General features: G+C 34.7%; 1 protein-coding gene across 1 annotated transcript in view; it reads left to right on the forward strand.

Annotated features, from left to right (window-relative positions):
• Positions 1 to 13,732, forward strand: part of SLC9C1 (solute carrier family 9 member C1) — a 167,327-nt gene that overhangs the window by 152,149 nt on the left and 1,446 nt on the right. The window contains exons 19-21 of the mRNA XM_077993951.1: positions 110 to 295; positions 1,769 to 1,895; positions 11,192 to 11,250. Coding sequence (XP_077850077.1) covers positions 110 to 295; positions 1,769 to 1,895; positions 11,192 to 11,250 — 372 coding nt within the window. The remainder of the gene's footprint in view (positions 1 to 109; positions 296 to 1,768; positions 1,896 to 11,191; positions 11,251 to 13,732) is intronic.

Below are 13,732 nucleotides of genomic sequence, written 5' to 3' on the forward strand. Positions count from 1 at the left end.
TCTTTCTTTCTTTGAATGGAATGGCATTAAAACATTATAATTGACTATTAATGAATATATATTAAACTTCATAAACTAATAATAGACTGAAATTGTGTTTTTAAAACAGGATTGGAACTACAAGATGCAACTAAAGCTCTCTAATATTTATATAGAAGATATACCAATGACCACCAAAACTGATATCTATGATGAAAATGTAATCTATGTTATCCTCATACATGGAGCTGTAGAAGATTGTCAGTTACGAAAATTTTATAGAGCACCTTTCTTAATTCCTATAACATGCCATCAGGTAAAGAAATATTGATTCCTGTCTTCAGGTCAACATGCCATATGTCCAACAATGTATTAACATCAGGAAAACTGTCAGTATAATCTTAAGCTTTTCACTTTCCAATCTTCTCCCTTTTCCCACCACTCCATAAACACTCACTCATACCCACAACCACACCCACATACGCCCACACGCACCAAGTTCATTGACCGCTTTGGCACTTGCTAGCCCAAGCATAAGCTATTCCTATCCAATGCCTATGAAGGCCAAGCTGGACATTTTGGCTACAGTTAGATTTTGGTACAGTTATTCATTGCAAAAGAGGGTGCATTTATTTTACTCACAAGTTGCAGAAAAACTGTACCCACAATGCTCTAGAAACTTTCTGCCAGACTGATGTTGAATTGAGTATTAGTAGTATTTCCACAGCTGCTTTGAAAGTGAACATCTTCTCATATTTAAACTGTTAATTGAGTTCCCCTGACAATCAAAATGAGAACCTGAGCCATGTAAAGAAGGAAAGAAGTATGTTTGTGTGTGTATTGTTTTGTGTTGGGGGAGAATCAGAGAGGCACATGTCAAAAGGAATCAGGGAACATGAAAGATACAGCTACAAAAAGTAATTCAAAGAGGACTCAGAGTTATTTAAAATATGCTTGTATATAGTGCTATATATTGAAATGATAAAAAAAAAAAGATACTTACAACTTGTCCTCAAGAGATCTTTCAACCAAGTGGAAAGAAATAAGTAAATATATTAACAAAATGTTTTACAGCTAGGATGAAAGCACTTACAGGGTAGATTTTGGACATAAGAAAAAAGTGTAATGGGGATGGGAGGGATCCCAAGGTGAGAAATGATCATAAGAAAATTTTCTAAGTGGACATCAGCAGCACTGACGTAATGCTTAATGACAGGAAGTGAAACGTTCTCCACTATGCTGCTCTCTACCTCTATCCTTGAACACATAACAGAAATTTGGTGTGGGTGCTTGTTGAGAATTTAGACAGTCAAGCAAGAGCCTGAAGCCTGGTAAACTTTCTCTACTTACTTCCGTAGACACAGCCCTACTCATTGTGGATTTGGGTACCAATGTGATTCAAACTATGTTGAAAACAACCACAGGATGGAAGAATATTTTAAAATATTTCTATATGGCAGAAAGAAAGTTTAATTGTTTTCATTAAACTTTCTTTCTGCCATGTAGAAAAAGTCTCTGGATGATTTTTAAAGGGCCATTGGTGATTCATTCTTAATCATTTTTTCATATGGAGTAGAAATATTTAAAAATCAATGAATGTATATGGAATATTGACTTTTGCAAAACTGACATACCCAAGTATTTTAAGATATCATTTTTTATTTGTGTTGATTTAATATTTTCCATTTTTCCCAGATACTTAGAGAAAGTCAGAAATAGCAGCTTACTAGAAAATTTTTAATAGTAGGATATTTGCTCAGAAATTAACTTGCATTCTGTCAACTTTCAGATACAAGGTATTGAAGATTTCACAAAAGTAGTGATTATTCAAACTCCGACTAACATGAAAGCATTCAGATGGAATATTAGAAAGTTTATTCCTAAACATAAAAGTTCTCTTACACCAGGATTAATGCGTGAGTTAGATTTCTTTGAGCAATTGTAAGAACTTACTTTTCCTTTATAAAATAGTCCTATGTATATTTGGAAACTGTTGTTTGCATTCTGCCTAATGTATTGAGGAATCCTTTTAACTGCCATATTTGCTATTCAATGTATGAGTTCAGACAGACAATATTGAAGTTATGTTTTTAAATTATTATATATTTCATCCATAAGAACAAAAGTGCATAATTATCAAAATGATACGAAAAAAGGTTAATGAGGGAATTACTAACTGTTCCCCGAAATTAAGATATGTTATATAGCAATAACGTTAAAAATACCATTGTCCTGTCTGAACAACAAACATAAATCACTGGAACTGGATGAATAACTTTAATATAAAGCCTATTCTTCATACAGATTTTAATAGATAAAACTTTAATCATAACATATATGATTATTTAATCACTACTATTAAGCCCTTGATTAAAATTTGAAAAATACTTTTGAGACAAATTTAAAAATTTAATTTAAATTTTCCATTATAAATCAAAAATTTTAAATTGAATTTTGAGATAAATTTTAAAAATTTAAAAATTATTGAATAAGTAATAATAATAGAATTTAATTGATCAATTCACTAAAGGAGAAATAATGTTCAAAATTTAGAAATATAGAAATCAATTTTAAAACCCTGTGTCTATAAAAAATATTACCAATCAAGAGATAAACCAAAGACAATTCACAGGTGAAAACTTGCATTGAAAACACAACGTGCAAAATGTTCAATGCTGTTAATATTTACAGAAACAAATTATGTATTTGGTCTATTTAATTTGTGAAATTTCATAAGAATTATAATACCTCTCGACCAAACCAATGTAGTGAATCTGATACACATTCTTACTTTATTAATAGCAATGCAAACAATAAAGTAAATTAATCAGGAGATTCCAAAAGCCAAAAAAGAGTTTATATCCTTTGACTAAATAATATGTCTAAATATTTATCCTAAAGATATATAAAGCTAAAAAAGAAAATGATAATTGAGCATTATTTATAAAAATAAAATATAAGAAATAATAAAAATGTATAATGATAAATGAATGGTTAACTAAATCAGTACATCAGTCAACGTGATTGAATGTTATATAAGCATTAAAAACTTGATTTTCCATATTATAACTTTTGAAAAACCAGTGATACAAGGAAAGAAATAGCAGACACTGGGGTCTACTTGAAGGGGGAGGATGGGAGGGAGGAGAGGAGCAGAAAAGATAACTGTTGGGTACTAGGCTTAATACCGAGGTGATGAAATAATATATACAGCAAACTTCTGTGACAACCTGTTTACATATGTAACAAACCCTTCACATGTACCCCCAAACCTAAACTAAAAGTTAAAGAAAAACCAGTGATATACATCAAGTAAAAATACCAAGAATATAACATTGTTACTAATTTAAATGAATTTAATCTTTATTATGTACAATCATATAATTTTACATCTATGTGGACACAAAATACTGTCATTGTATGGGTCCCCACTGACCTTAAGATTAAGCATATACAGAGTAGCATAACCAAGATAATGGAATAGAAGGTAATCCATTCATATATCCTACAACAAAAAAAGAATTCTGTCCCCATACATGGCCCAAAGCCTCTCTGCAGGAGCCTCAAAATTTAGGTAGGAGTTTGTGAAGTCTTCATGTAGCTCACAACTTAGGGGCATCATTTTGAGAATGCAGATTGACTCCAGGTAGCTGATACTACAAGGTTGCTTCCACATTCAAGTCCTGAAATTATCCTGTCCTCCAAGGGACTTGGCTCCTTCCTTATTTGGTCTTGAGCCTGAATCCAAAACCATCTGTCAAGGGATCTGGGAAGTATCATGCATACTTGTGCCTTGGCAGAGAAACTCACCTGCCTGCTGACATCTATCTCAGTGATGAATCTGAAAGTTTCCCTGTGGTTTGGCTTCAACAACTCTCAGCTGAGGTCCCAGCTCAGCGCTGCTCACACAAGGATCTAGAGAGAGAATCACCAATATCACACAACCAGGGAGTCTGAGCCCCCCTGACAGACTTGCCAACTTCCAACTCACAGCAGATCCTGATGGCACCAAGTCTCAGGTCTGGCTCCTCCCACTGCAACCAGTAAACTATCCCCCTCTGTGCTGAAACCTGCCAGGCATGCCCCTCTGAAGCAATAAGACAAGACTCTCCAGCCTGTGTCCCACAGCAGATCCCAAATCAACCCAATCTCAGCTCCAGCCCTTCCTGCTGCAGTCAGGGAACTATCCCATCTGTTCAGGGACCTACTAGGAAACACATACCTATATGAGTTGATGTGACAGGCATACCAACCTCCATCTCACAGCAGATCCCCAGGGGGCTCTGTCTCAGCTTTGTCCCCTCCTGCTGCATCAGGGAGCTATCCTGTCTGTGCTGGGTAATGTGCACTACTCTGAAGCAAGACTGACCTCTCCAGCCTCTGTCCCACAGCAGATCCTGAGGGGACAGTCTCAGCTCTGGCTCCTCCAGCTACAGTCAAGGAATTGCCTTGCTTGTGCAGGGACCTGCTGGGTAATGCATGCCCAACTAAGCCAACAATACAGGCCCATCAACCTCCTTTCTCTGGCAGATCCCAAGGGGGCCCCGCCTCAACTTCAACCCCTCTCACTGAAATCAGGGACCCAACATATCCCTGCAGAGATGGGCAAAGAGTCACATCCATCTGGGCCATTGGGACCGTTTCCAGACCAGCACTCCCACACAACACCAGAACCCTCCTTGGGACTTCCCCAGGTCTATCTGGGCCTTAAAACTACATCAACCTTGAAATCCTTGTGAGAGTCTTGGTAAGCATCCTCTAGTGCTGAAAGGGCTCCAGTGATGACAGATTCGGGTAACTAAACAATCAGTCTGCCAGAATCCATGGAAGGCTCTCCAAAGGCAGACAGCGACAGGCAAAGGCAAACTGTGGAGACTAAAATAAATACCTAATCCCTCAATGTACATGTCCACAAGCATCAAGAATATTTAGAGCAATACAACCTCACCAAATGCACAAAATAACATGTCAGAGACCAACCCTAAAATGATGGAGATGTGTGATCTCTCAAAGAATTCAAAAAAACATTTTAAGGAAACTCTCTGAATTTCAAGAAAACACAGGATGAATTCAGAAGTTTATCAGTGAAACTTAACAGAGATCAAAATTTTTAAAAATCAAACAGAAGTCCTAAAGCTGAAAATAAAATTAATGAAATAGCATCAACAGCAGAATTGATCAAATAGAAGAAGGAATCTGTGAAGTTGAAGACAGTCTAGTTAAAAATACAATCAGAGGAGAAAAAGAATAAAACAATTAATAAAGCTATCTTACAAGGTCTAGGTGACAACATCAAAAGAACAAATATTTTAGTTTTTGAAGTTAAGGAGAGAACTGAGAAAGAAAGAGGTGTATAAAGTTTGTCTTAATAAATAATAACAGAAAACTTTACAGACCTGGACAAAGAGATAAATATCTAGATACAAAAAGATTAAGTCATCAATCAGATTTAACTCAAATAAGAATACCTCAAAACATTATAATTAGGTACTCAAAAGCCAAAGATAAAGAAAGGAAAAGGGACTTTTGAGCAAAAGCAATGAGGAAAAAAAGAAGGAAATAATATGTAAGGGAAATCCAATATGCCTGAAAGCAGGCTTCTCAACAGAAACCTTATAGGCCAGGAGGAGTAGAAAGATATATTCAAAGTGCTGAAGAAAAAAAAAAAAAATCTGCCAAGCACAAATACTATACTCAGAAAAGCTAAGCTTTAGAAAGAAAGTAAAAATAAGGACTTTCCCAGACAAAAAAAAATGTTGATGGCATTTATCACTACCAGACCTGTCCTATAAGAAACGCTAAAGGGAATTCTTCAAATGGAAAGAAAATATTATCAATGTGATTGTTACATTAATTTGGTAATCATGGTGTGTGAATCACTTATATCCCTACTAAGAAGAATAAAAGACAGAATATTTAAAATATACTATGACAATTTTAAAGAGATAAGCAATATAAAATGCAAATTGTGACATTAAAAATCAAAATGTGGGGTAAGGAGGGAATTGCTGCATACAGATGTTTTTGTTTGTGTGTTTGTTTCTTCTCTCTCTTTTTTGCAATCAAAGTTAAGTTGGTATTAGTTTTAAGTAACTTATTTAAAACATACTACCAGAAAAAATGACTAACCACAATGGAAGATAGTAAGAAAGGAAGAAGAAAGGAGAATAGTTACAAAACAACTAGAAAACAAGTAAGACAATGGCAGTAGCAAGTCCTTACCTATTAGTAGTAACAATGAATGTAAATGGACTACATTCTCCAATCAAAAGACAAAGCATGGCTTAATAAATTTTTTAAAAACCCAACTACATGCTGCCTATGAGAAGAACTCTTTGCCTATAAAGATACATGTACGCTGAAAATGAGGGGATAGAATAAAATATTCTATACAAACAGAAACCAAAAGGGGAAGAATAGCTATACTTATATCAGATAAAATGGACCTTAAATCAAAACCTTTACAAAAAAAAAAAAAAAAGGTCATTATATTAAAAAAATGGTCCATTAAACAAGAGGATATAACAGTTGTCAATATACATATGTGCTAAACATCAGAGTCCCCAGATATGTAAAGCAAATATTAAGAGATCTAAAGGGAGAGGTGGATTGCAATACAATAGTAGTAGGGAACTTCAACACCCCAGTTACAGCAATGGGCAGATTATCAAGACAGAAAATTAACAAACATTGGAGTTAAACTAGACTCTACACCAAATGAGCCTAACAGACATTTACAGAGTATTTCATTCAACTGCTGCAGAATATACATTTTTCTTATCAGCATATGGAATATTCTCCAGGATAGGCCACATGTTAAGCCACAAAACAAGTCTCAACGATTTAAAAAAAGTCAAAACTATATCAAATGTCTTTTCTGACTGCAATGGGATAAAACTAGAAATCAATAAGAGGAGGAACTATGGAAACTGCGTAAATACATGAAATTTAAAAAGCATGCACCTAGATAACCAATGGATCAATTTAGAAATTAAAGGAAAATTTTTAAAATTTATTGAAATAAATGAAAATGGAAATACAAAATTCCAGAACCTATGAGATACAGCAAAACCAGTACTAAGTAGGAAGTCTACAGAAATAAATGCCCATACCCCCAAAATAGAAACACTTAAAAAAAATCTAATGACAACCTCAGTGAACTTGAAAGCGAGACCAAACCAAACCCAAAATTAGTAGAAGGAAAGAAATAATAAATGAGCATAAATAAATAAAATTGGAAATAATAATGATTTTAAAATTTGGCAAAAAAATTTGTTTTTTAAAAAAGATAATTAACAAAACCTTATCTAGACTAAGAAAAAGAGATACACCCAGATAAATAAAACCAGAAATTAAAAAATAAAGATTGCAACGGATACCACAGAAATACAAAGGATCATCATAGACTACTATGAAAAATTATACACCAACAAATTGAAAAACCTAGAAGAAATGGATAAATTCCTGGACACATACAACCTATCAGAATTTAAACATCAAGAAACAGAACACCAGTACAGACCAATAACACATAACAAGATCAAAGCCATAATAAAAAGTCTCCCATTAAAGAAAACCCCAGGATCTAATGGGTTCACTACTGAATTCTAATGAATATTTAAATAATAACTAATATCAATTCTACTTAAACTATATCAAAAAATTGAAGAGAAAGAAATACTTTTAAATTTATTCTACTAAGCCAGCATTATCCTGATACCAAAACCAGAAAAGGACACAGGAAAAATAGAAAACTACAGGCCAGTATCCTTGATCAACATAGATGCAAAAATCCTCAACAAAATACTAGCAAACTAAATTCAACAACACATTAAAAAGGTCATTCATCATGATCAAGTGGGATTCATCTCAAGGATGCAAGGATGGTTCAGCATATGTAAATCAATAAATATGATGTATTACATCAACAGAATCAAGGATGAAAACCCTATGATCATTTCAGTAAATGCAGAATAAGTATTCAATAAAATTCAACATCATTTCATAATAAAAATCATCAACAAATTGAATATAGAAGGAACATACCTTAACACAATAAATGTGACATATATGACAAACCCTCAACTAATAACATATTAAGCAGGGAAGAATTTTAAAAAGCTTTTCCACTAAGATCTGAAGCAAAAAAGGATGTCTACTTTTACTACTATTCAACATAGTACAGGTGGTCCAAGCCAGAGCAATTAGGTGAAGGAAAAAAATAAAGGTATCCAAAGTGGAAAGGAAGAAGTCAAAGTATTCTCGTTTGCAGATGACATGATAGCATACTTAGAAAAACCTAAGGACTTCACACCAAAAACTCTTAAAACTGATAAACAAATCCAGTAAGGTTGCAGGATACAAAATCTACATACAAAAAATCAGTAGCATTTATATAGGCTAACAGTGATCAGTCTGAAAAAGAAATGAAGAAAGCAATCCTATTTACAATAGCTACAAAAAAATAAAATATTTAGGAATAAATTTAACTTAAGAAGTGAAAGATCTCTACAAGAAAAACTATAAAACACTGTTGAAAGAAATCAAAGAAGGCACACAAAAAAATAAAACATATTCCATGTTCATAGACTGGAATAATTAATATTGTTAAATTGGTCTATACTACCCAAAGCAATCTGTAAATTCAATGCAAACCCTATCAAAATGTCAATGGCATTCTCCACAGACACAGAAAACAAAATCCTAAAATCCATAGGGAACCACAAAAGACCCCGAATAGCCACAGCAGTCCTGAGCAAAAAGAACAAAACCAGAGGCATCACATTACCTGATTTCAAATTATACTACAAAGCTACAATTACCAAAACAGCATGGTACTGGCATAAAAACAGACACTTCAATCAATGGAGCAGAATAAAGAATCCAGAAATAAATCCATGCACTGATAGCCAACTCATTTTCAACAAAGGCGCCAAGAACATATATTGGGAAAAGGACAGTCTCTTTAATAATTGGTGCTAGAAAAACTGGATATCCATATGCAGAAGAATGAAACAAAGTTCCCATCTATTACCATATAGAAAAAACAGCTCAAAATGGATTAGAGACTTAAATTTAAGACCTAAAACTGTAAAACCACAAAAACAAAAACAAAAACAAAAACAAACCAAAAAAAGTTGGGAAAATGCTATAGGACCTCACTCAGCCTGTCTGAAGATTTTTTTGCCACAAAAGAACAGGCAACCAAAAGCCAAAATAAGTAAGTGGGATTATATCAAGCTAAAAAGCTTCTGCACAACAAAGGAAACAGTCTACAAAGTGAAGAGACAACCTACAGAATAACGGAAAATATTTGCAAACTATTCATCTGATACGGGATTACTAACCAGAATATATAAGGAACATAACTCCATAGCAAAAACACAAGTACTCGATTTTTAAATGTGCAAAACATCTGAAGAGACATTTATCAAAAGAAGACATGCAAATGACCAACATATATACGATAAAATGCTCAACATCACTAAAAATAGAGAAATGCAAATCAAAACCACAATGAGATATCATTTCACCTTAGAATGACTACTGTCAAAAAGACAAAAAATTTAAAATACTGGAAAATATACCAAGAAAGGGGAACACTTGTACACTATTGGTGGAAATGTAAAGTAGTACAGCCATTATGGAAAACTGTACAGTGTTTCTTTAAGAAAAAAAAACTAAAATTAGAATTACCATATGATTTAGCAATCCCACTGCTGGGTATATACTCAAAAGAAATAAAATCAGTATGTTGAAGCAATGTCTTCACTCCCATGTTTATTGCAGCACTGTTCAAACACCCAAGATATGAAATCAACATAAGTGTTCATCAACAAATGCATAAAGAAAATGCAGTGTGTGTATGTGTGTATATACACAATGGAATATTATCTAGCCGTAAAAAAACAATAAAATTCTCTCATTTGCTGCAATGTGTTTGAGACTGGAGATCATTATCTTAAGTTAAATAATCCAGGCACAGAAAGACAAATGCAACATGTTCTCACTCATATGTGGGCACTAAAAAAGTGGATCTTATAGAAGTATACAGTAGCATAATAGTTATCAAAGACTGAGAAGGAAAGGGAAAGGAGATGATGAAGAGAAGTTGACTAAAGGATACAAAAATACAATTAGAAGGGATAAGTTCTAGTATTCAGTAGTACAGTAATTATAGTTAATTATAGTAATTATAGTAATTTCCAACTAGCCAGAAGAGAAGAATTGTAATGTTCCCAACACAAAGAAAAGATAAATATTTGAGATGATGAATATCCCAATTATTCTGATTTGATCATTACCCATTGTATACGGGCATCAAAGTATTATATGTACCCCCAAAATATGTACAACTAATATGTATCAATAAAATATTTAAATTGTCAAAAAAATTAAAATAAAATACCTTGATTCTCTGCTTTTAAAAATGATTAAGCATATACAGGGCATAGTTTTGGGCCCTTCACCATCTGCCCTTTCACCTGCTACCTTCTCTCCCCACTCTTTAAAACCTAGCCATACCAAACTACAAATGGTTCACCTGATATAGAAGACCTGGTGGCCTCCCATTCCTGAGCCTTTCCCCATATTGTTCATTTTTCCTGAAATTCTCTATACATCCTCTTCCCCACATCTCCTCATTTCATGGAGCTAACTCCTTATCCTTGAAATCTCAGCTTTTTCTCCAAGCAGCCATCACTGATACATCCCAAATTCACAAAACTGCACTATGTGACTCTCCTGTGTGCTCCCATAGCCCAACATACACACAGTCCTGTTTTTACCATGTCATGTTTCTTTGTATGTTTGCTAGTCTGTCTGTTTTACTAAGTAGAACTCCTAGAAGACATGAATCTTAACTCTTCTGCTTTCTTATGTATCCTCATTGCCAGCAACATGCCTGGCCCTCAATACATATTAATATAAAAGTATTTTGGGATATTGGAGTGATAGATGACTTTGTCGCTCTACTTTCCAAACTTTTTGCACATTTATTATATAATCTCCACAATAAAAGACTTATAATCACTTTTTAAAATGTGACCTTTTTTTTTTTTTAAACCAAATGAGATTACCACCAACTTCAGATCACAGATCCTGAGTGTGAGTGATTTGAATCTGATCTAATCTGATAGTTGGACTAATAGAAATAGTCACTTGCTTCAGTGGTTGAATTAACAACTTTTTTTTTTTTTTTTTTTTGAATCAGGTTCAACTGAAACATTGGAAGCAGGCATTCAAGGAGAAACAAAAACAAATGTTAAGGAGGTGAATTTAAAGCAGCCTTTCTAAAGGTTTTATTTTGGGTAAAAGAGACTCTAGAGTTTATGAAAACTACCAATGTGTTTCTCTTATTCTGATAAAGTTCATCTGCTAGTCATTTTGTAGATTTTGGTGTAAAACACTTATTTTAGCACTGGGTACAGTGGAAATTATACTTATTTTTAGGGAAGTATTAGAGAAATGACAAAGAAAAACAAAGTTCAAGGGATGCCAGAATATCTGTCTTGAATCACATTAGCAACAGGGCACTACCAGGATGGCTACAGTGCTAGCACACCCGAGCCCTTTCCATTCCCTCTTGGAGTGCCAAAATCTGGACTGACCTTAAGTCTTTCAGTGCTACCTCAGCTATGCATCTGGGATCTTTAAGCCTGAAAGCAGTTTGCCCTGTGTTCACAGTGCATGACAGAAAGAAGCAGCTCAATAATAAATGCTCTAATAAAATATATCCCAGTTAACCTAAATTATTCAGAAAGTCCCACAAATATTGATCAATTTCATGTTCCTCTATGACCCTGGGGATCTTGAGATCCTCAAAATCTTGAGCCAACTTCACAATAGGATTCCAAGCTATGAAACACTATAGGACTCTGGAACTGAAACTGAACAGAGAGAAATCTAATTAAAATACTCCACCAAATCTACACCATCCTGTCTGTGTCTGAATCGCACGGACTCCAGATGTGCTGGAGAGTTCATTTTTAGCTTTAGTCTCTGCCAGATTGGCTATATTGCTCCAGAAGATGCTGATTATAATATTCAGAATCTGATACATGTCTGCTATGAACACACAAGCCATAAAATTGTGTATTTAGTTGTTAAATACTTATTTTACATCGATTAAGCCTATTTGTTCTATTAGCACTAGACATAAACCTCTGAGAACAGACACTCCTTTTGTCCCCAACATCTCTTCACAAATATATGTTGAATGAAAGATGATCATAGGCTCTGTGATAAGTTGAAGATGTTCCTCATCCAAGTGCCCTGGCTTTTAAGAGGACAACACACTTCTCCAGTACCCAAGTTTCCATCCCTCATGAAGGAAGGATGTTCACTCTCTCCAAAAAGTATTTTGGAGACTTCTTGGGAAAAAGTTTCCTCAAACCTTTCCTATTTATTGCCTGTTGAATGGAATTCATGGCAGAATAGCATAAGGGTCAAGTATGAGACTTTCTGGATTTGACTCTAGATCCTACCACTTAATAGCCATGTGACCTTGGGCAAATTTTTTAACCTACATAAGCATCATTTTTTTGTCTACAAAAGAGTGATAATAGCAATACCCACGTCTGTAGAGATCAAAGAAGTGAAAAGTACACTGCACAGTCCTTGGCACAAAGAAGCAATTCCTATACACAGTTTCCATTATTTTCGGCTCATGCCTTCTCAAGACAGGAAACTACTTCTCCAAACATCTTTGACTCTTCCCATATTCTCTGAAAAACATGGATACATGCACCTATTCTAATTCTTCCAAACACAGTTGCTCCTGAAGGCTAGAGAATAGCAAAGGGAAATAACAATAGAAAAATAGATGAGGAGGACATTTAAAATAAAGTATTAGATGACTTCTAGAGCCCATTGACAAGACCATCTTTTTTTTTCTTTTTTCTTTTCTTTTTTTTTTTTTTTTAGCAATGCTACCTTAGCATATTTGGAGGGATCGAAGGAGGAAAACTAATGTTTTTCATGTACCTAGCCTCAAAGAGTGTTGCTTTTCCATCAATTAAAAAAAATGATGGCATGATGGCTGTTAATGAAGCAGGAGTGTGAAAATAAAAGTTTGTTAAATGACACGAAAATTGGCTATTAAGACATGTAAAGAAAATCATCAAATTTTGTTGTTTAGTAGATGCTTTTTCTCCCTGAAGTTAGAACCTGGCTGTGTTAGAGTCAGCTCTCTTCCCAGGATCCCAAAACCTTTTCTCATCACTACCATTCCAGGATTATGGCTTTCTCTTTACGTAATAAAAAGTCCATCAAAGTTGTGGGGGAAGGAAAGACAGATCACACTGTTACTGTGTCTATGTAGAAAGAAGTAGACATAAGAAACTCCATTTTGATCTGTACTAAGAACAATTCTTCTGCCTTGAGATGCTGCTAATCTGTAACCCTAGCCTCAACCCTGTGCTCGCAAAAACATGTGCTGTATCGACTCAAAGTTTAATGGATTTAGAGCTGTGCAGGATGTGCTTTGTTAAAAATGTGTTTGCAGGCAGTATGCTTGGTAAAAGTCATTGCCATTCTCCAGTCTCGAGTACCCAAGGACAAAATGCACTGCGGAAGGCCACAGAGACCTCTGCCCAAGAAAGCTTGGGTATCGTCCAAGGTCTCTCCCCACTGAGACAGCCTGAGAAATGGCCTCATGGGAAGGGAAAGACCTGAATGTCCCCCAGCCCGACACCCGTAAAGGGTCTGTGCTGAGGAGAATTAGTGAAAGAGGAAAGCCGCTTTGCAGTTGAGA

This window comes from Macaca mulatta, chromosome 2, assembly GCF_049350105.2.
Source record: "Macaca mulatta isolate MMU2019108-1 chromosome 2, T2T-MMU8v2.0, whole genome shotgun sequence".
NCBI classification, from domain to species: Eukaryota; Metazoa; Chordata; class Mammalia; order Primates; family Cercopithecidae; genus Macaca; species Macaca mulatta.